Genomic DNA, 22,940 nt, shown 5'->3' on the forward strand with positions numbered 1-22,940 from the left:
ATCTTTTATGTGTGATGAATTTCAAACTTAATGTGTGGATAACTTTAATTAACGTAATATACATGTAATTATGGGCTATCCTATTTTAGTGTTACGAATAAAATTGGGATTTTACGCAAAACTTATTTGGCTTCAAGTGAAACTTAAACTTTTTTTTAAGTTAGGAAAATGTTATTAGCATTTTAAAAATCTCATTTTATACTTCTTACAAATGTATTTTTCTTTCTAATTATAGAAAGTTTGGAGTGCAAAATGAGATTTTTAGAGTGTTAATAACAATTCCTTTAAGTTACTGTAAATGCTAAGAATACTCTCTTAAAAGGAGACTCTTTATAGATTGTCACCTTTTTTTTTTGACACAATGTTTTATAATGTTGATACATAAATTGTGCCAAAAATATAAAATGACAGAAATTTCCTGAACAGTCTCACATTTTAGAGAGTTTCAATTTTGAAAGCATATCACTTGTAGGAGAGTGGCTGGAGGTCGATTGTGCCTTCCCAGTTCCCATTTCCATACTCTTTTCATGCTCTTCTGTTTGTGAGGTTACGGTTAAGCCACGTTAACATTTTGTATTTCTATTACTTTTTGGTTTATTATTTTTGTAAAAAATTAATATAAAATATTGACGTGGCTTAACCATAACCATATATCACAAGAAGACATGAAAAAGCATAAAAAAAGTATAAAAATGAGAGAACAAACAATCCACCTCCAAGGTGGCTATGGTTTTCAAGTAGCAGACAATGATAAAAATGTTGGGATGTGACTCATGACGGTGCAAGAATGATACAGGAAACAATATACAGAAAAACCATATACAAACAAAATAAAACGTTCATATTTTCTCAAGAGTCCAAGACTCAAAGACTCTGGCTTTTTCCTTTACACAAACTAAATGTTCAACTGCACAGCATCCAAGAAAGTGTGCAGATATTCTCAGTGATCCGGCCTCCAGCTATTAATACTCCCTCCCTCTTCCTCCCTCCCTCTCCCTCCATCTCCCTCCCCTCTAGTCTTCTGTGTTCTCTCTAGTTTCTTGTACACACACAGAAGCGAAAGTGCACAAAAAAAAGAAAACCTTTTTCACCGAAAAGCGCTCAGCTTTCTCGGCCATATCACTTCTTATCTCGGCCCTTACACGCCAGTTTTCACATTGTACAATAAGGGTCTCTAGGTTTCTGTTTCTTCTTCCTTCCGCAGCTCTGCTTCTTCCCATATTCTGCAAATGCTCCATTAAAGAAGCTCGCTTTTGGAAATAGGGACTTGGGTTGTTAAGCACTTGTGCCAAAAGCCTGATTTGGTCATCTGGGGAAGTGCTTTTTCTGGGATTTTGCTCTTGTTGCTGCTTTAGGTCTAAAATGGGAAGCTTTCATAGGGTGCTTTTAGTGGGGTTGCTTTTTTTGGGGATGCTTGTGAGTTCTTTGTGTCAAGACAAAGATTCTGATAACTTCTCTGCTGTTTACATCGTCACTCTCAGAGAAGCTCCGGCCGTTCACTACGATGCCGAGTTGAGAAGGAGCAGTATAAATGGTGTCAGACATGGCGGTGCTTCTGAGAGGTTGAACATTCACAAACCAAGGTAACCATTTTACCCTTTATTTACCAAGATTTTCTTACTCGAAATTTACTTTTCTTTTTTACATCTTGAAATGGTATTTCAATTGTGATTTCTTACTTTTAAAGCTGTGAATTTTTTATTTCTGATGGCTAATTATGCAGTTTAAGAATTAAGATGAATGTTCAAATGTTGAGAAACCAATTTGCTTGGATGTTTTTGGTTCATGGGGTCTTATGTTGGCCACTTTTCGTACGTTGTCTGTATGAGTTCTCGTATAAACGTGTGGAAACTTGTTCATATCATGTTGCCCCTTTACTCTATCATGACCAACAATTGCTTAAATCTTCGGTATGGGAGAGGTCTTCACTTTCTTAAAAGTTGTTTATTCGTGTTCTTAATCATTATCCGAAATGCATATGGTGTTTTTTTTTTTTTTTTTTTCTCTTTCTTTTCCCCTCCCTTATTTGTTTCTCATTATTTCATTTTATCTTAAACTATTTGACGTTTTCCGGTAGCTTGTATTTTTAGGACCTTGAAAGTGATTGATGATGATGCTTTTAATGTCTTCTTTATAGGTTTAGAAATATTTCGAGAACAGATCGTAGGTATAGCTCGTATATCGCTCGGGTTCATGATTCATTATTGAGGAGAGTGTTCAGAGGGGAAAAATATCTGAAGCTGTACAGCTACCACTACTTAATAAACGGGTTTGCTGTGTTTGTTACCCAAGATCAGGTATGAATTATTCATTTCTATATAAAATGTGATAAATATGATGTGATATATGTCATGATAATCTTATTTATTAATTTTGTATGTGAGAAATTGGAACATTACATGGCCTTGTGATGTAGCATCTTGTATATTCCTGGCACTACGTACAATTATGTAACTGATCATAAGTTCCTAATTTGGTGATATTGCTGGATTTTGGAGGTTGATAAGCTTTCAAGGAGGAGAGAAGTAGCAAATGTGGTTTTGGACTTTTCTGTTAGAACCGCAACCACCCATACTCCTCGGTTCTTGGGTTTACCACAAGGAGCATGGGTTCAAGGAGGAGGATACGAATCAGCTGGAGAAGGGGTAGTTATTGGGTTTATTGATACTGGCATTGATCCAACTCACAGTAGTTTTGATGACCATACATCTGAACGTCCATATCCAGTTCCAGCCCATTTTTCTGGCATCTGTGAGGTTACTCCGGATTTCCCATCTGGGTCCTGCAATAGGAAGCTTATTGCAGCTCGCCATTTTGCATCATCTGCTATAACCAGAGGCGTTTTCAATTCATCTCAGGACTACGCTTCTCCATTTGATGGAGAGGGTCATGGCACGTGAGTTTTCTAACTTGCCCCCGGGAGAAATTGCTCTATTGTGTCTTTTGCATCTGTGTTATGTCTTTCAAGTTCATTTTTATAGCATTAATGCATTCACATAAAGACGCAGGAAAAATGCAGTTGATAACTGGTAACCCAACAAATCGTTGGTGTTAGGATAAATAAGTTATGCAATTTATTTTGACATGAAAGCAAAAAATTAATAAACCAGTAACCCTACAAATTGTTGAAAACTTGACAAGGTCATATTACCCCTCAATTTACATTCTGATTTAAATTTAGCTGTTTTAATGATAATTAAGAACAATATAGTATTGTTTAAAATTTTATGGAAAGGTGATATATTTATGTTTACTTTCATGTGTTTAACATCCATTTCAAAAGACAGTTGATGGATCTCGTTTTAATTTACAGGCACACCGCTTCCATTGCTGCAGGAAACCATGGAATTCGAGTGGTTGTTGCTGGGCATCATTTCGGAAATGCAAGTGGGATGGCTCCTCGTTCACAGTAATAATTCTAGATCCTTGTGTCACTTTGTCTATTGATATTGTGCTCGTAATTACTGGTACAAAAAGGAGCTCTATTGAACCACATTTTCTTTGACTTGTGACAAACAAAATTAACCTAGATCTGAGAATTATTTAATCAGTAAATCACTCAGAATATTTTCTTCACCTGAGACAAACTTAACCGTGATGATACGCCACTTAATGATAGGTTAATTTAATAATGACATTAAATAGATAATTCCTTACATGCAATGATTTGTTTGTGATTTTCTACAGCTAGAAGATTCACTAACCCTTATCATTTGTGATGTTTGAACTGAATCAACAATGTCTTCTTTTCCTTCTTTTGGCTGGGAACTGAAGCAACAATCCTGTATTAGATAAAATTGTGCAGAATAGATAGTCTTTTGATTCCCTGTTCTGAGTTTTGGCTTACCATGTTAGCATGACAAGGTCATTGCAGACTTGTGGTGTGTTAATGTTAGGATGATTATATGCCAAGTTCCGTGCTTTTGCACCAAAAATACTTGATACCTAAATTTTTCAACAAGTAAACAACCACAACCATTCCTACCCCAAATTAAGAGCAGATCTCTTAGTTTTATTGACTACCAGTTACTCCCATCTTGTTTTTGGTCGGTAACCCTGTGATGCCCGTAGTGTTAAGGGACAGCTTCTGCTACTCAGCTGGGTGGCTGACGGTAAACGGGCACCCATGCTACCTGAGGGTGGGTTTAATGCCCTGTTTTTTCACAGAGCTTCTGTTTTGTCTGTAGAATATATGTTAAGCACTAGAGTTTTCACTAGGAGTAGATTTCATACAGCTCATTTCAGCCCAAAGCAGGTTCTCAAACAGCCTACATCTTGTTCCTTCTGTTTTAAGAACCTAAGAAATCTCTATAAAATTAGAACCTAAAAAATCATTTGATGCCCAAAGGAAGTCATATCTTTTCAGTACATAAACAATTGAAAATGCTTTATGTTCTTATGTGTAACTACTTGTCTATCTATTCCAGCATCGCTGTTTACAAGGCATTGTACAAAAGCTTTGGAGGCTTTGCTGCTGATGTTGTTGCTGCCATAGACCAGGTACATGCCAATTTTGTCTAAGTTCTGCGAAGTGTGAATTATATTATGCTGATGAATCTCTATTGGGGTTTCAAACCTATAAGAAATCAGTTATCTATGTTTCTTGTTCTATATTTGCCATTTTAGCATCTTTAATTTTACGTATTTATGCATTCGCAGGCTGCTCAGGATGGGGTTGACATAATAAGCTTATCAATCACTCCCAACAGGCGTCCTCCCGGAATTGCAACATTTTTCAATCCCATAGACATGGCATTACTATCAGCTGTAAAGGCAGGTATATTTGTTGTCCAAGCAGCAGGAAATACTGGACCATCACCAAAGAGCATGTCTTCCTTCAGTCCATGGATATTCACCGTTGGCTCTGCCTCTCATGACAGAAACTACAGTAATTCAATAATGCTTGGCAACAATGTCACCATTACTGGAGTTGGACTTGCACGTAAGTTTTTCTCCTGAATTCTATTGCTCCTTCGCTTTAATTTGTCACATTGGATAATCTTAACAACTATTCCTGTCTTGATTCTTTATGATTTAGGTTAAATATTAACTTTTGAGCTGGTTCACCATTCTTAGTTAAACTAATAGCATTTTAGTGTATAAGCTACCTAATTCACATTTGGATCTTATATGGAATGCAACTTTGAAATCCAGTATGGTAGTCCAATAACTTTAAGTAGAGAGATGTGAAAAGAGATCTACATTCAGTAGTGATACATTTGAATTTTAAAGTTATCTGGATCTTCATATGATGAACTTTAAGATCCGATGTGGTGGTGTCAAAAGAGATATGTTCACACGATGTCTACATTGCCTAACTTTGAGTTATCTTCTTTTCTGATTTTTAATGTGGGAGCTCCTTTTTCAATTAGTGGTAGATTTGCATGCTGATTTCTGATTACTTCTGTTTCTGTTACAGCGGGAACAGATACGATGTACACTCTGATTTCTGCCACACATGCTTTGAACAATGGCACAACTGTGTCAGATGATATGTATGTGGGTGAATGCCAAGACTCGAGCAACTTTAATCAGGATTTGGTCCGGGGGAACCTCTTGATCTGCAGCTACTCAATCCGATTTGTGCTAGGGATCTCCACAATCCATAAATCCTTAGAAACAGCCAAAAACCTAAGTGCAATTGGTGTTGTGTTCACCATGGATGCTTTTGTCATTGGTTTTCAGCTTAACCCTACTCCAATGAAAATACCCGGCATCATAATTCCATCCCCAGAGGATTCCAAGGTGTGCAACTTTCTCAATGCGCGGTCCAGATTCACTCTCTCTTTCTCTCTCTCTATTATCTTTTAATGAGGCTTTATGTTATATTTGGTAGGTTTTACTCAAATACTACAATCTTTCCTTGGAGAGAGATATCATGACAAAGAGAATTACCAAATTTGGGGCACTTGCAACCATTTGTGGAGGTTTGAAAGCAAAATACGGTACTTCTGCTCCAAAGATCATGTATTACTCTGCTAGAGGTCCAGATCCGGAAGACAATTTTCTAGACGATGCAGATATAATGAAACCCAACTTGGTAGCTCCTGGAAATTCTATATGGGCTGCTTGGAGTTCTGTTGGGCAAGACTCGATTGAATTTCAAGGTGAGAACTTTGACATAGTGATTAAATTCAAATTACAACTACTCTGTTTATTGAAAAATTTGCTTACTAATTTAGTGTTTTGGTTGATAGATGACAATTTTCTTTACTTCAAACATTATTATGTAACTTCAGGTGAGCACTTTGCAATGATGTCCGGGACAAGCATGGCTGCTCCTCATGTTGCTGGGCTTGCTGCACTGGTTAGGCAGAAGTTCCCCAATTTCAGTCCTTCCGCCATTGCATCTGCACTTTCCACAACAGCTTCTCTATATGACAGAAATGGTGGGCCCATAATGGCTCAGCGTGCTTATTCATTTCCAGATCAAAACCAGTCTCCAGCAACACCCTTTGACATGGGCAGTGGTTTTGTAAATGCTACAGCAGCGCTGAATCCAGGGTTGATTTTTGATACCAGTAAGTTTTTGTGTTTCTTCTCGTAAATAAAGTTACTCTCTTCTCTGAGCCATACGATTGCAACTTTACTTATCTTTGAGAAAATCGATATGTGGTAATAACAATCATCTTATCAAAAGTTATGATATTGATTAAACAAAGACTCATTGGTGTATCTTTTTTAAAGTGATTATGTTTATGGTTCACAGTATATGTTGTCTGAAAACCATGTTTTCTTGTTGTAGGTTATGACAATTATATGTCATTTCTTTGTGGCATCAATGGATCGGCTCCTGTGGTCTTGAATTACACCGGTGAGAGCTGTTGGACATATAATTTTACCATCAATGGCGGTGACCTGAACTTGCCATCAATAACAATAGCAAAACTAAACCAGTCTAGAACGGTGCTGAGAACAGTGAGGAACGTTGCTGCAAATGAAACCTATAGCGTTGGCTGGAGTGCTCCTTTCGGAGTTTCATTGAAGGTGTCTCCACTTCATTTTTCGATTGCCAGTGGGGAGACTCAGGTCTTAAGTGTATTCGTTAATCCTACGAGTAACAGCACAACTGCTAGCTATGGGAGGATCGGACTATTTGGACATCTAGGTCATGTTGTCAACATTCCATTGTCCGTCATTGTCAAAATCACACATAATACTACTGCCTACGGTTAAAAATCGACACGGTCTGCTTTATTTGATTTGGTTGGTTTTGGTTTTTTGGCTTGCAAAATGTGATTAACCATTCATTCATTATATTGTAAATGTAAGGTCATGCAAGGCTTGTAACATCTGTTTTGTAGATACGGTGAAAAATTCTACAGAAGTGTTAATCTCTCTCTCTCTCTCTCTCTCTCTCTCTCTCTCTAATATGCAGCATATCAGTTAATAACAAGGGTTTAGTTAGATCGGGCTGTGATTAATCATTTAAAATTTGATTATGGCTAATGAAAGTCGTCTTTGTTATGAAAAAAAAGTTAAAAATGAATTGTAACTGGCCATGGCAGCTGCGGCGTGTGCAGAATCTCTCTCTCACTCTCTCTCTCTTCTTCTCTGGAACTCTACTGCCCCTCAGTTGAGAATGAATCTCACACTGTCAAGCCAAACGGTTACACATGCAAATTAATGTGGGACTCATTCTCAATACGTCTTCTCACGTGTGTCAAATTTTTAAGCCTAATACGTGGACAAGGGTGACGTAGAGTGGTCCATTCTTTCATCAATGTGAGACTCATTCCCAATAAGCATCCTCACGTTTACCATGAAGAAGTTGAAGTTCCACCGTAAAATCAATTGATAATATAAAGAGTAATTCAATCCCTTGTAAGTCTATGCAATGTCCCTCTCTTATCAATGTGAAACTTATTCTCAACATTCTCAACCTCTAAAATGCAGTTAGTTTGCATTATGTAGTCTCTTTTTCTTAAAAAAAAAAAAAGAATACATTAAATAAATCATTCATATATGAGATAAATTTACTCTCTTTAAGGTGATTTGGTACGATTTTCAAATGAGATATCAAATTTTAAATATAAAATTTAAATTTGACAACTTATAAAGATATTTTAACATATTTTAAAATTTTACTTTTTATTCTATATATCAAATTAAACTATTATTTTATTACGCTATTTTCTTTTCATAATTGTTATTACATATTTTATATTTTTGACATATATAAATAATTTGATTATAGAACCAGAAACACCTTCAATCCCTACCTCCTCAGCCCCAAATCTCTACCCTTCCCTCGACATGAAAGACCTCTACGAAAATCTATTCCCCAAAAACCCTAACCCTACCTACCAATACCACCCGTCTGCTCCGCCTTAGGCATCGGCTCCACCCGAGTCGGCGACGAGATCCATTGGCCTCTGGCTAAGGACGAAGGCGTCGTCAAGCTCGACCACTCGCATTACTTCTTCTCTCTCTACGCCCCGCAGGATTCAGTCTCCAGGCCCGGATCGGGCCCGAAAGCGAAGACGAATGATCCGGACAATTTTTTGAACTACGGATTGACGATTGCGTCGAAAGGGAAGGAGGGATTGGTGAAGGAATTGGATGGGATTTTGAAGAGTTACTGCAGTTTTTTGGTTAAGAAGGTTTCGGATAAGGCGAAGAAGAAGGGGAGGCGTTGGACGATACCCTGGCGTTGGAGACCTCGCCGGAGGAGTTGAGCTCGAAGAAGGAGTTGAAGAAGAAAACAATAAAAAAAAATATTTAATAATTAATTAAAAAGCATTTGACGCTACTGTCAAATTTGACAGGAGGGGAGATGTTATTCTATTCTATATCATTTCGCATCAAATTTAACTTTTCAGATTTTAATCATTACTATTATCTTTTGTTATTGTTGATGATTTAGATATTTTGACATCTTGAAGATGCTCTAATTGTTCAAGTATCAAATAATTAATATTAATATGAGACTCACTTATTTTTATTCCGTGAAAAATCTTTTCATTGATCATCATCCATCAAGACCCAACTATTGTCCAATGCAAATAATTAAAAAAGGATGTGATATCCAGATACTCCATTTTATTTCTCACATACTTTTTTAATTTTCGACCGTCGAATCAAATGAATTAAAGAAGATCAACGGACAGAAATTATCAAAAGGTGTGTGAGAAGTAAAATGGAGATAACACATCCCTTAAAAAATTATGTAAGTCCAAGTTGATAAGTCATAATTCATAAACCAATCAACCTTGTGTAATCTTAACTCTTGAACGAATAATCTGCGGCAATCACAACAATCCTTGTTAAGAAAAAGGTCCTAGCTCAGATCGAAATGTGAAATGTGTAGAATCCTTTGCAATACGTGTTGTATATGTATTGTATTCTTGCAATGTGTGCCCATTAATTTACTACTGGAAATCTGATCCCTTGAATGTCTTGAGCAGCTTGCATGCATGCTAGACACATGCAGTCGCGCATGCATGAAAACCACTGTTTTCTTGGCACGTACTTCTGATTCACGTTGCCCTATTATGTATTGAGAGATGTAAAGTCAAGTCACATTTAATTTTATCATTAAGTTTACGGATGAGATTAGGCCAGAAGCGGCACTGCTTTCAATCCTCGGCTAGCCGCTGCCGAATGCCGATTGCCATCTAATTAAATCCGGCCAGTTTCTTTTTTTTTTTTTTGGAAAACAATCCTGCCAGTTTCTTGTCTACTCTTTCTAATGGTTATCACGACCATCAAGAGCCATGCATGCGCATCTCTCTCTCTCTCTCTCTCTATAGATATATATATATATATATCTATATACACACATACACTATAGGGCTTTGAACTTGAGCTCTCTCTATATCTTCACTCATGTTTTCTCCGACGATGAGTTTCAAAAAGGGACTGATTCATTGTTGCATGTCGTTGTGTCTGATCGTTATGGTAGCCAATCATGTTGAAGCACGTCAGCAGCCTGCAGAGATTCCAACACAGGTTGAGGAGGAGCAAACCAAGGGAAAACCCCTAGGAGGAAGTGGGAATGATCAAAGTGAAGGAAAGGTGATGGAGCAGTCCTCAGGAGAGGCAAAGATGGATGAGTTGGGTGAGAAGAAGAATTTGCCACCACTTCCTAATATTCCCATTCTACTCCAACTCCCAATTCCACAATTCCCATTCCCGCCCCAAATTCCTGGCTTTCCAATTCCACAATTCCCGTTTCCACCCCAAATTCCTGGCCTTCCAATTCCGCAATTCCCCTTCCCACCCCCATTTGAGATTCCTAATGCCCCTCCATTCCCATCAATTCCCAATTTCCCATTCCCTCCTTTTAATATTCCTAATATCCCCTTCTTTTCACCTCCTCCTGCTTAACTTTTCAAGTTGATTAATTAGGCAGTAAGCTTTCTGTTACTTTTTTTTTTTGCAAGTTCTATCAACTAATTACTGTGTGTATGCTTTGTTGCAACGTAAGTAGTTGAGCTGGGGTAATTGGCTAGTATGCTACTTTTTGTATGATGTTAATTTCAATTTAATAGTGAAAATTATTTAGTTTCCCTACCCAACTTATATGCAACATTTGTATTGTGGTATAATTACAATTTTACACCATTCAGATCAATTACAGTGAAATTAGTTGGGATGACGATATTAACACATTTTTTTGTGGCCAACTTGTAGGGTATAGCTAAAACTAGTTAGGATAGTGATATTAATACTCGTTTTAAATGTCTCGTGCACTCTTCAATAAGTACAAAAACTTGCAAATTATTCAATTTAGAGTGCAGATAAAGTAGTGACAAAATCGCTACCCAAAGGTTGAAAAGATTACTTTTGATATCAGCTTGTAGTGTGAATAATTGAGGAACAATGAGTCAGCAAAACAACTAAATATATTGATTGCATTATTTCTAAAACATTGAAAGGAAAAAAAAAAGGGTGAAATCATCACCCAATCAAGCTGCAATTTGAGAACACACAATATGAGCTAGCTTGCTAGGAGTAGTATAAATAGAAGTTGACGTGCCTACAACAAAAAGGTAATTCATGGGTTAGTTGTTGCCTCCTTGGTTGGAATCACTGGGCCTGAAATCTTAGCCAGCACTGGTGGCCGTAGAGGAGCAAAAGGATTATTAACTGAAGGCATGGTTGGGAATGGGAATGGGGGAATTGAAGGGATTTTGGGAATTGTTGGGAAGCCAGGAAATGGGTGCAAAAAGTTGATATTTTCAAGTAGGCTGGGAAGCTGCTGCACCATGGGCTCTTTGAAGTAAGGCACTGTTGGTTCCATTTGGCTGTTGAAGGTGAAAGGTGCAGGGAAACTTGACTGCACAGCGGAGGAGGAAGAGTCAGATCCCAAGAATTGCATCGTTGATGGCTTCTTTAGCTCCAACAAGCGGCTGGATGCCAAGCATAAGTGAAAGCTGCAAAGTAGCGAGCCGAGAAAGAGCAAGTACAAGAGAGAACTGAGACCAGTGAAAGCCATAATAATTAGGTCAACTGAGAAAATTAAGTGATGATATATTGATGGTGATTAAAGAATGGGGCGCTTTATATATATAGAGGCAGAGAAGAGAGAGAATTATTGTTTGGCTACTTATATGGTTGGTTCATGGTTTTCGTGCTACTTCTACTTTGAACCTAATACTTGAGTCGTGCACACATTTTGGCTTTTGGCTTTTGGCTTTTGACTTCATCTAACAGGAAGTTGGAACTGTTTTGGTGTTTCACTTTGTTTATGAGATTAGGGACTTTTCATCAAGAAAAGCATGTGCCTCATTACAAGTTTAGAACTTCATTGGTTGAATCATTAGCTAAGAAGTTGTCTTGTAACTGGTCGTATACATACATCTCATTCTATCAACCTCTTTCCTATTCTATGATAGACACAAGGTGATATTAGATTAATAAGGAAATCTGACTGATGGAAGGCTAAGTAATATACAAGGGCAGAGAAGAGAGAGTGAATTCTATTTTTGGTGCATGGACCGTCTCTGAGATTTTCGGGGTCCTGTACGAAATTTACAAAAGGGCTCATTCTTAAGATAGCTTTTCAAAAAAAGTAAAGATAATGTACTGATGTTAGAAAGTAATAACTTAAATCAAAACAAACTTAAAACTTACTAATTGTACATTTATAAATATCATTAAATAATAAGTAAAGAGAGTTACAAACATAACCTTTACTAAATAGTCAAAATCACTTCAATCTTAAACAACCAAACAAGAAAAAAAGTTTCAAAAACTCTAACGTCAAAGTTTCACTTGAATATATAGCATTATTATATAATAGAATTGAAAAAAAAAATCGTTTTTAGGTGTTGTTATTAGCACTTCAAATATCTCATTGTACACTCCAAATATTTATATTTAGAAAGAAAATAAACTTACACTTATAAAAAGTGTACAATGAGATTTTAAAGTACTAATAAAAATAAGGGGCATTTAGATCCAGGTCCAAAAAAATCAGCTACTTTTGGATTGAGTCCAGTTAGATATTCTTCCCAGTTTAGGTCTAATTGATCTCATCTTATTCCCGTTTTGCCCTTTATAGTAAAAATAAATATATATTTAAATTTCCTAATTTATGCATTATTTACTCAAATTTGAATTTCAAAATTTGAATCTTCAAATTCCTCAGTCTAACCACAACTTAAGGAAAAAAATTTAAAAGTAAGTTCATTTGTATGACTATAAACCCATGACTTAAGTTGAAATGAATGATATATATAAAACATATGAAAAAACCTATGAACAAAAACCTGTAATATAAGCAATGAACAAAAACCTATGGTATAGGTAGATAAATATTTTTAATTTGAATTAGAATATCAAGAACTAATGTGTGTGTGCACTATTAATTCATGGTATAAGGTAGATAGAACAAGATAACCTATGATACAGGTAGAAAAACACAATTAACTTGAGACAAATTATCAATAATGTGTGATAGGTAGATAATACAATTTATCTATGACACATGTAGTATAAAACACACAGAGGTAGATTAGAAAAAAGATGTGATATGTATACCAAGAAGATCCATAGAAAATGATGAATAAAAAGATGATGCTGAGGGAGTAAAACACGAAGAGGTTTAGAATAGAAAAAAAAAAAAAAAAAAAAAAAAAGAATTAAAGCGTACAAGATTGGCTAAATTCTACAAATCAAACCAACAATAGAAATTTGAGTTGGACATCTTTGATCATCTACGCTTGGGAGTAGGGAGGAGGGAAAAAAAGAAGATATCATGAGGGATGAGAAGGAGACACCGTGAGGGAGAAAGAGAAGGAAGAATAGGAAACGTTTTAAAGAGAATTAAATTCCTATACTTAATCCGATCATTAAGCATAAGATAATCCTATGAATAAGGATTAAAAATCATCATAAATATAAAAAAATTAATAATATATTAATTACTTAATTAGTCAATTTAGGGATAAATTTGGCAAAAAATAAAAATAAGCTGATGTATACAATGAGCCATTGGACCTAAGTCAATAATCAAGCAAAATTAGACTCATATCAAATTTTCTCTAAAAATAATTATTATTTTAATATATATCATTATTACATATAAATTTTAGATCCAAAATTTTTTGGGGCCCCTCAAATTTGGGACCCTGTTGGGTGGCTCCCCTGGTTGGTGTTCAGGGCTCCCAGACTGCTTCTACCTTGAACCTAATCTTTGACTCATGCACGCAGTTTGGCTTTCGAATTTGCAGTACACTATTTGGACTGAAAAAAACCATTGGGTCTGTTCAAGGCTCAATCCCGTTATTTTTAACCTAAAGCGATGATGAGTATTTTGACAACAAAACACAAGATGATGAGTATTTTATTCTTAATAGAAATAAACAGTTCGCAGGTTCAAAGATTTCAAAGTGCTTTACACGTGGCATTATAGACGACAAATACCCTTACACATTATGCAGTTAACTCAGTAAGTTTTTATAGAGAAAAAGTTGTTTTTTGATGGCAATTTGGTGGTTTTGTGCGGAAGAAAGATCAAGTGGCAATGTAAATTCTTATCTTTTGTCAGTAAAGAATTATATAAGGTAGTAGAAGGGCAGAAAACAACAATACCAAACTCATAAACACAAAAAAGACTTCAAAGTTCTCTAGCTTACCTTTTCCCAATTCTTTTTGTAATTCAACTCGGCCACATTACTTATATTATCGATTTCTTGAAAGAAAACTTCATTTCAAAGCAATTTAGCTACTAGTAAGAAAAAAATTTATTTAGATTTTATCATAACCTTACTGTGTCTATTTCAAAATAATAATAATAATAATATTGTGTCCGTACAAGTGGATGGACATGTGAAAATATAAGTGGAGCCAATAGGCAGGTGCAACGACCTCATGGAAACCGAGTAACAGACTATAACAGCCCATTTTTTTTTTTTTTGAACAATATAACTGCCCAATTAAACAATCAATCTGCGCTGCAAAACTAGAAGAAAAGGAAAGAAAAAAAGCTTGACAGTCGGAGTTCATCCATGGCGGGTTCCGATCCAAACAAGTTGCTCGCCAAAGCCGATAAACTGTCAGTATCTCTTTAATATCTAGTAATATATACAATTTTGTGTTTGGTTTATGTATTGATGCAATTAGATTGAGCAAAATCGTCTCTTACTTGTTGTGATTTCAATTAGTTATGGGGAGTAATCGAATTTTTTATTTTCTGGGATGGTGGGAAATCGGATGAAGTTGCATAAATTTTGAATCTTTCAGTAATCTGCATATGAAGATGAAGTTGGCAAGCTTGAGCTTTCAGTAATCTGCTAATCTTTCATAATTTAGAGTTGTATATAACTTCTGGAATTTATATAACCGACAATTTGATTTTGGTTGAGATTTGTTTATTTGTTTAGGGGGGGAAGAGCAGAATAGGGCAAGCTTTGTCTTTTTTTGTTAGAAAACCAACGAAAAGTCAAAAAAAAAAACTTTAGTTTTAATGAAAAATGACAAATAAAGGTGTAGTGAATAGTATCAGGCTAGAAATGTGGTATTTCATTAAAAGCGAACAGTACCAGGAATGTCTCGTTAAAACTCCTTTTTTTGTTTGTATTGTAACTTTGATTGCTCAAGCTTTGTCTTCTGAATTTAGTTTTCGATTGTAGAACAAGACTCAGTCTTACAAGGTGGAGTGCTGATTGGAATAGCGCTACTCTTTTGTATGAACAAGCTGGTATGTAATATGTTTTGTGCAACCGTAAGCCTTCATTACAATGGTTTATGGGGTATTTGGATTAAACTTCGTTTTCTGTTGCAGCTAATGGGTTTAGGATTGCCAAGGATTATGAGAAAGCTAAGGAAGCGTTGGAAAAAGCTTCGAAGGGACAAGAATTGATCTCTTCGTATCCTTGTAATCTTTAAATTGCATGGTCTGTCCTTTCGGTATCATTTGATTTTGTTTGTGATCTCTATAATTTCTACTTGCTATAACCTTTACTACCAATTAGACCCTGGGATGCTGCAAAGCATATGGAGTCTGCTGCTGCTCTAGCAAAGGAGTTAGGGAAGTGGAATGAAGTTGCTGACTTTTATAAAAGGGCGTCTGAATTGTACTCTGAGTGTGGGAGATCACAACCTGCATCAGATGCTCTTGCAAAAGGGGCACGGTAAATATATGGTTCACTCCCTTGCTTTTGGCTGCTATGAATCTTAATTTCTTAAAAGTTGGACTGTTCTTAAAGGGTTCCTTTTTAGAGAAAAAAAGAATTCACTCATATCGGCAGTAAAGAATATAAAGTGTTTCAGTCGAATAATTTCCTAAAATCCTTCCAATATTTGCAATGGCTCAATCTGAATAATGATCTTTGATATTCAAATGTTATGTCCAAAAGTGTTAGTGTACTAGCACCAGATTTAATTGGTTGACTAATTGCGTGGCTCTTCACCATTTTAAGTATTCTTATCGTTATAGTACTCACATTTCTTTTATTCTTGTTCGCAAAAAGAGCTTACAATTGTATAAATTCACATACACAGATGTATGGTAAGTTCCTGAAATTTTAATAAGCGTAAAAGCTTTGATCAATTGAAGTTTCCCATGCCATATGGAACTCCTCTTCTTATATTTTCTTTCCCTATATTGCTATGCTGTTTTTGTAGTTGCTTTCTTGCTCGGTACTGTATATGCTCGATGTGGGATTACAGCTTGATATACATAGCCTCTTTGTGCTGCCTTTTATTCTCCTGTACTGGTTTTACTGTTTGAATGAGAGTGTCTTTGGTGAACAATTTGAAGTGATAACCCTTTTTACAGTGCTATTGAAGATTCTATGCCTGATGAAGCTATTCAACTTTACACTGATGCTTGTGCTATTCTTGAAGAGGATGGCAAGGAGCAAATGGCCTTTGATCTATATCGTGATGCCACTAGTGTTTACATAAAAAGTGAGAAGTAAGTTTTCAACTGACTACCATTTGACTTTTAAATTTGGCAGTCTATTATTTTAGTTGATTGGGAGAGTAAACTTTGGTCATTAGCATTTAATTGATTGAGAGGATGAAATAAATTGTTGCAATCATTGTTTAGGCAAACAGATCTGACCTTGTAGAATCAGATTGTAGTTGTTCTGGAAGGGCAGTACTTTGAGGTTGCAAAATGTCAAAAATTTAAGGGAGTTTTCATTCTCAGGAATTAGTGTAACCTGTGACAAGTTTTTCCTTATGCGTTTAATCACGTTCTTGAGATCTTGAAATTAGTGTTTCCACTGTTTACAGGTATACAGATGCTGCTGCTTTCATGCTCAGATTTGGGTTATCCGCTGATAAGTGCAATGCTACACATAGCCAGTGCAAGGTTCATAAGTTCTTAAATAGCATCTACATAAAAAAACAATTTGAACATTAACATATTGTTATCCTTTTGCGCGTTGGTCACTGTTTTTAACTGCTTTATGTTTCATGTTTTAATAAACTTAACTCTACATTCTTTGTCTAATCAGGCATATCTTGGTGCGATTATTATTTACCTTTATGTCCATGACATCAAGCAAGCAGAGCAATGCTACAATGACTGCTCCCAGTAAGTAAAAGTTATCTCGGGGAAACTTCTGGTTCTGCAATATATAGAAGTTCTAATTCTGCTCACTGTTTATTATAAATTTATGATTGTCGATAATACTTAAAAATATTAGTAAATTCGGATTTTACTAGTTTCTTTATGTATGTAAAACAGGTTTCAACTGACATAATCTGCATCTGGATCATGATTATAGAATAATGATTAGCCTGTAGTTATCTGTGTTAGTAAGTATGAGTTTGAGACCTTATTTAATACTCAGATTTAGTTGCTTGGCTGTTATCATGCACATGCACAGTTAGTTGTATTTAGAATAATGTATGCTTCATAACAAATAAGATTGTTAATTACTAAAATAAGTATAAGGAGGCATGGTAAAGTGGCCATTGTATCCTATTGATTTTTATTTTCTTTTTTAATTTTGGTTTAACTCTAAAAATTTCAGAACATGGATGTCTCGAAGTAATGGCTTGCTGCTTTTGGTTGTGTAGGGTTGATGCATTTTTGAGAAGCGACCAGTGCCGTTTTGCTGGTAAACTTCTGTCAGCTTACACAGGCGGTGACGTGGAAGAAATAAAAAAACTTGCTCAGTCAAGCACGGTTAATCATCTTGATCACATGGTAATATATAAGTTTGCTTGCGGCCTTTGAATATTTGAATTGATTGAATTGGTATTAATCTGAGTATGAGTCATGACTTTTCTGGGGAGCGATGCTTGGATAACGGATCTTGATTTGCTTTTCTGAAGGCAACTGTGACTATTTAATCGAGCTTTCTCTCATTGATTTAGCATGACATAACATATTCAAGAACTCAGAGACAACCACACTCGGTTTCTTTGCTCTTGTGAAGAATTGTTAAAACTGACACATCTGCTTAGTGCTTACCAAGATGTTGCATAAATATTAAGTTGGTTGTTGACATTTGTGAAGAAATTTATATTTGTTGATAAGAAGATACAGTTTTGACTTTTAAATATGTAACAGTTACCTCTTTGATCAAGGGCTTGAGGTTTTGTTTCTGCAACATTGAACAGAAATATTGGACTGCATAATAATTATCCTGGGTTTTTATTCTGCCTTGCATGATTAATATGTTGCAAATCTGCATTTGTTTTTTGGCGTATATTTCACTAAACTGAAATGGCTGCAGATCATCAGGCTCGCCAGGAAACTGCCGATGGGTGATGTGAGTGCGCTGAAGACCCATGCTTCCGAGGAGCAAGAACCGCTGGATGAAGATGACCTTACATAGCCTTACGCTGATTGTCATATATTTTATGATGTCTTGATCTTGTTACATTAATAGAACATGAAAACTTTTGAGCCTGTTTCAAAACAAGTAAAAAACCACAATTGTAAGTATTTGGGCCGTTTCATATTTTAGTCATTTGGGTAATGACACAAACCGCAGACGTTGGGCATTGGATGATGTATCACTGGATTTCAAGTTGTTTTTTTACAATTATTATTATTATTATTTTTCTGTTGACAAGACAATTTCCAAAACTACTCTAGTATACACCGAAATGAGAGATTCGAACCGGGGTGCAAGAGGCATTCATGTTACGCTACCGTAACTATCGTCTGTCATTTTTTCCCTTTTCACTCGCAGTCAGTTTCCCTACTTTGCATTTCATGTTCCAAAATGTTTCGGATGATGAGAACATGACTGGTTCCGACTGATCCGGTGATTGATTGCACGTCGAAGAAAGATTTTCTTACATAAGAGTCTTGAACATATTCCCCCTCATATGGATGTTCACGTGAAGAGCGCACGCCATGAGAGTTGTACTAGATACCCGGGATATATACGGGTTGCATGGATGAATCCCTCCGAATATCCGAAGGAGAGTGAAAGTTATGATAAAAAGGAAATAATTTGAGACTTTTGAGAATTGGAAGAAACTCTTTTTAAGATGCCTCCGACAAAATCTCCTGGAGTACATGGTAGGAGTTGGATTGTTGTCATGTGGATATCTTTTGTAGTGATTGCGTCTTTAATAAACAAGATACTATCTAAAAGATATAATGTTACATTTACCATCTATTTATATTATCTTTTACTACCTTAATAGAGAGGTAGGAACAGTCAATGCATGTAGATTCTATCTCTATTGAAGATGGTATAAATGATAGTATAATTAAAGGGTAGAATAACATCTCTGATGGTAAAATCCCATTAAAAAGGAAAATTCTAAAATTTACCCAATTAAATTGGGACTGCAACAAGTATGACATTTTAATACATATAGGAATGCTTTGAAACATCCTCCTTAATAAATATTATTATATTAGAATTATAATAGGAAACCTATGAAATCTATCCGTTGTCTCTTGCTGCCGGTCTCTTTTCCTCTCTGTTCTTAAATACAATTCACTCTTCCTCTCTAATCCTAAATACAGTCAAATACATCTACAACAAAATACGCATTCTGATTTCACAATTTCTCTCCGTTCTCTCTGCTCTCATCCATCGCCCAGCAAACCCTGACGACAACCACCGCCCGCAATGCCGTCGCTGGATCAAATTTTAACCTCCCTGGTCTCCGAAGCCCTCTCCTTCAATGGCCCCATTGTGGGTGTAGCCCTAGCGTACGCCGCAGTGCGCACCCTCCAGACATTCAGCTCCTACTCCTCAGCCCTACGCAAGATCCGTAACACTCCCTCCGTCAAAGTCTCCGATCTCCGTTCAATCCTTGCGTTCGATCAGGTCGACCAGTCCGACGCAAAGCTTGTCTTCGTCCGAGGCACCGTTGAAGCCAAGTCCGGCGTACTCCCACCTCAAGGAACGAAAGCCGTCCTTGTTCAGAGAAGCCAACTGGTGCGTTTTGTTTGTTTGTATTATTCTATCTATTTTTGGGTCTCTTTACCCTGTACTCTATTTGGATGATACTGAATTGGTGAAATTGAAATTTTTGATCAAGTGTGTATTTCGCGAATGGATGGCCCTTTTCGGATGGCGGTCTCATGACAGGTGGAAGAAGCGTTTGGGATTGCCGCGGTCTGATATTGGAGCGTATTGGAAAGCATTGTGGAGGGCTTTGTCACAGCCAGGATCCAGGTCCTTACAAAAGGTTTTATTCTTATTCTTCTCTCTGTATTTTGATTTGATTGCTTATTTAATGGTTGGTGCTATCCGCACATATTTTTTTGCCTTCCACGCACCCTCTTAACTTAACTTTTGGATTCAAGATGATCAAATGACAGAATTTCACAAGTGTGTGTGGAAGGGATAAGGGGTTCATGCCCTTATTTAATTTGTTTGAACGTGTTCTTGCAAAAACATTTAGAATATCAGTGCTAGTTTTGATCTATATTTATTTGTGTAGTTTCCTTTCATTCTTGTTGACGGTGGTGGTGGTTCCCAAAAGTCAAGTTCTGATTGTGTTAGCGTGAATGTGGATGGATCAAGGCACCCGTTACCTCTTACTACAGTGTATCGGCATTTTCATCCTGTTGACGCTCCTCTCTTTTCATCCGCGAAGAAACTTTTTCGCCATGAGTACCCAGTGAGTTTTGCAAACTTTTAGCTCTCATTGTGCTTTTTTTTTTTTTTTTTTTAATGTATAGCCCAGACGATATGGCTACACACCACTACTTTACTACTTTTTTGTATATGAAACATATGAAGAAAAATTTAGAACAAGAGAATATAACTCGGGCTGTAGGGCTTGCTTTATTTTGCAAGCCTAGGATTTAGCCCACCTTAGAATGCTTGCTGGAGACGGGGTTTGACATTTTCGGGCCAAAAAGAGCCCTTTAGACCAATACTGGAGATGGTAGTGTTTTTAGCTTCTGTAGTGTTTATAATGTTTTTATTTTTATTTTTTTTGTTGATTTGGTTTTGGTTTCGAAGGCCAGTGTGCTTGAGCAAGTGAAGATTCTTCCCTTGGGAAAGGAAATTAGTGCTGTTGGTCTCTGCAGTTTCAAAAATGGAGTGCCGGAAGTCAAGTCCTGCAAGGATTTTCCCTATTTTCTGTAAGTGGCTTTGTTCTGAGCACATTCTTTTGAATCTTCAACTTCGCTGTTAAATTTTGAAAAGTCATTACTCTTATTCCGGCAAATGTGGTTCTCCAATTGTCGTTCCCAGTCTTTTTCTTACAGATTGAATTTCATATTTGTCTTTTTGTCTGTCAATCTATTATATATCATTTCTGCTCTGAAGCGTGAATGGTTGTGCTTTAATACTTGCTCTCTGTACTTTGATGTGCATTAACTGATTTTGTATGATTTGCAGCTCTGAGATGTCTAAGGATCAGATGGTTGTAGATCTTACAGCACACACACAAGTACTGTTATTCACTGGGATTGTTCTTGGTTCAGTATCAATCGGAAGTCCTTGGCTATTTTGTTGCCAGGTACAATTTTCCTTGAAACCTTAAGTTCTTATGATCTCATCTTGTGAGTTACTATTCAATCTTTATAGCTATTATATGTTTATAGGCTTGTCTAAGAGTCAGACCTTTTGTTTTGCTACTGAATTTGGATAATACGCGTGTAATTTCCTATTGTTCCCTTAATGCTGTACAATCAAGGATTAAAAAAATGTTGAATACTACTGAAATGTTGGCCGATGTTTCATTAAAAAATTGGCTTAGCGGTACTTTTTTTTTGGGGGGGGGAAGGGGAATCGCTATCTTGCTATGATAGCTACAAAGTTTCAGAGATATTTTAGTAATGTTGGCAATGCCAGTTAAATTTCTTTATTTTGATAAAGAATCTGTCATAATATGGAGATTTTGGAGAAATTTCGGTGCCAATTTCAATAAAACTTGAGCCCATATGGGATCAGTACTGATTAATTTTCTTTCTGTTCCTTAAATGCTTTTATTAGTTTCCTTTTTATTTAGGGATCCTTTGCCTAAGTGTTTCTTTTTCAGAAATATTTTTTTTGTCTGGCAGTCATGGTTTCGTGTACACAGAGTATAAACAAAATGGGATGGTATAGAGTGAATCATTTTTACACACTGGATCACATTCCAAGTGTGTTATTGTTAGTTTAGCAGTGTGCGTAATGCTACTCTTTTATTTTTTTTTCCCCTCACCTTGCATGCAAATTTCGATTACGATGTAAACTATTTTACAAAGTTTATACGTTAAAAATGGATGTTTACTGGTTTGAATTTGGAGTTTGAATTTATGTGTTTTATATCAAGTTTCCATTAAATTAACATAAAAACTTATCAATATTTCCGCGGATATTCATATCAATATTTCTCCATGTCCGGGCTACTAACCGAAACTTAAGTTGTTGTTCATTTACAAATATTTGTTTCAGGAATTGGAAAAGATGGAAAAAGTGGAAGCAACAAAGGCAGCTACTGCAAGCAATTCGTGCTTCTGAGAGCAATGTTGAAACTCAAGTTGAAGAAGCGGATGCAGAGGATGAAGTTCCAAGGCATCAGTTGTGTGTCGTATGTCATACGAGTAGAAGGCAATACGCATTCATTCCTTGTGGACATCTGCTCTGTTGCCAATCATGTAGTGCACTGGTCAAAAGTCACGTTTCATCGAAGTGCCCTCTTTGTCAGGTGGAAATTCTCGTTTCGGTACGAATTTATCAATCTTAGCATCAGTTTTTCTGGTCATTATCAGCGGTTAGTTTGCTGTTTCTATGCATCTTAAAATAATTTGTGAGATGTATAATGTTGGATGTAATATAATAATTTATTTTTTTATAATCTTTCTTTCTAGGACTCTCCTCTCTCTCATTCTCTTTGTCCTATTCTCTTTATTTCTTTATTTTCTATCAGTATCAGTACGTTTCAATTTGGCAAGCCAATATTAGTACGTTTCAACAAGACATGGGTACAATTCAAATTAGACATGGATAGACTGAGAAACACACATTAACCATATATGCAATCCTCTTCTTAATGGAACCGCCTCTTTGTTCTTCATGAATCCGTTTTGAGAGATTCCTTATTTGGGAAAGAGAATCAAGATG

At 36.2% G+C, this 22,940-nt stretch overlaps 3 protein-coding genes across 3 annotated transcripts; all 3 read left to right on the forward strand.

Annotated features, from left to right (window-relative positions):
* Positions 1-972: 972 nt before the first annotated feature.
* Positions 973-7,340, forward strand: LOC103945097 (subtilisin-like protease SBT2.2). The gene is made up of 10 exons (XM_009355620.3): positions 973-1,583; positions 2,138-2,297; positions 2,499-2,896; positions 3,314-3,409; positions 4,428-4,500; positions 4,660-4,942; positions 5,420-5,745; positions 5,837-6,107; positions 6,240-6,521; positions 6,746-7,340. The coding sequence occupies exons 1-10, from the start codon at positions 1,363-1,365 to the stop codon at positions 7,174-7,176; spliced, it is 2,541 nt and encodes an 846-aa protein (XP_009353895.2). The 5' UTR covers positions 973-1,362; the 3' UTR covers positions 7,177-7,340.
* A 7,017-nt stretch (positions 7,341-14,357) lies between these two features.
* On the forward strand, positions 14,358-18,485 carry LOC103945095 (gamma-soluble NSF attachment protein). The gene is made up of 9 exons (XM_009355618.2): positions 14,358-14,503; positions 15,081-15,148; positions 15,233-15,317; positions 15,423-15,581; positions 16,229-16,366; positions 16,690-16,768; positions 16,914-16,993; positions 17,482-17,611; positions 18,144-18,485. The coding sequence occupies exons 1-9, from the start codon at positions 14,457-14,459 to the stop codon at positions 18,243-18,245; spliced, it is 888 nt and encodes a 295-aa protein (XP_009353893.1). The 5' UTR covers positions 14,358-14,456; the 3' UTR covers positions 18,246-18,485.
* Positions 18,486-19,299: 814 nt separating this feature from the next.
* LOC103945094 (E3 ubiquitin-protein ligase SPL2) lies at positions 19,300-22,704 on the forward strand. Its single transcript, XM_009355617.3, is given in 7 exon segments — positions 19,300-19,814; positions 19,918-20,067; positions 20,323-20,502; positions 20,850-20,971; positions 21,231-21,327; positions 21,329-21,351; positions 22,272-22,704. Coding segments are annotated over 7 exon segments (1,176 nt in total). The 5' UTR covers positions 19,300-19,502; the 3' UTR covers positions 22,564-22,704.
* The last annotated feature ends 236 nt before the right edge of the window (positions 22,705-22,940 follow it).

Source organism: the organism of the source record quoted next, unplaced genomic scaffold, assembly GCF_019419815.1.
Source record: "Pyrus x bretschneideri cultivar Hongxiangsu unplaced genomic scaffold, Pyrus_bretschneideri_v1 Contig7, whole genome shotgun sequence".
Classification (NCBI taxonomy): Eukaryota; Viridiplantae; Streptophyta; class Magnoliopsida; order Rosales; family Rosaceae; genus Pyrus; species Pyrus x bretschneideri.

Excerpts from the sequence above, each read along its gene's own strand:
- LOC103945095 (XM_009355618.2), top strand. The coding sequence starts at position 14,457 with ATGGCGGGTTCCGATCCAAACAAGTTGCTCGCCAAAGCCGATAAACT. Across the intron at positions 14,504-15,080 it reads CTCGCCAAAGCCGATAAACT|AACAAGACTCAGTCTTACAA; the intron begins GTCAGTATCTCT and ends TTTCGATTGTAG. Across the intron at positions 16,367-16,689 it reads GTTTACATAAAAAGTGAGAA|GTATACAGATGCTGCTGCTT; the intron begins GTAAGTTTTCAA and ends CACTGTTTACAG.
- LOC103945097 (XM_009355620.3), top strand. The coding sequence starts at position 1,363 with ATGGGAAGCTTTCATAGGGTGCTTTTAGTGGGGTTGCTTTTTTTGGGG. Across the intron at positions 3,410-4,427 it reads GGGATGGCTCCTCGTTCACA|CATCGCTGTTTACAAGGCAT; the intron begins GTAATAATTCTA and ends TATCTATTCCAG. Across the intron at positions 6,522-6,745 it reads AGGGTTGATTTTTGATACCA|GTTATGACAATTATATGTCA; the intron begins GTAAGTTTTTGT and ends TTCTTGTTGTAG.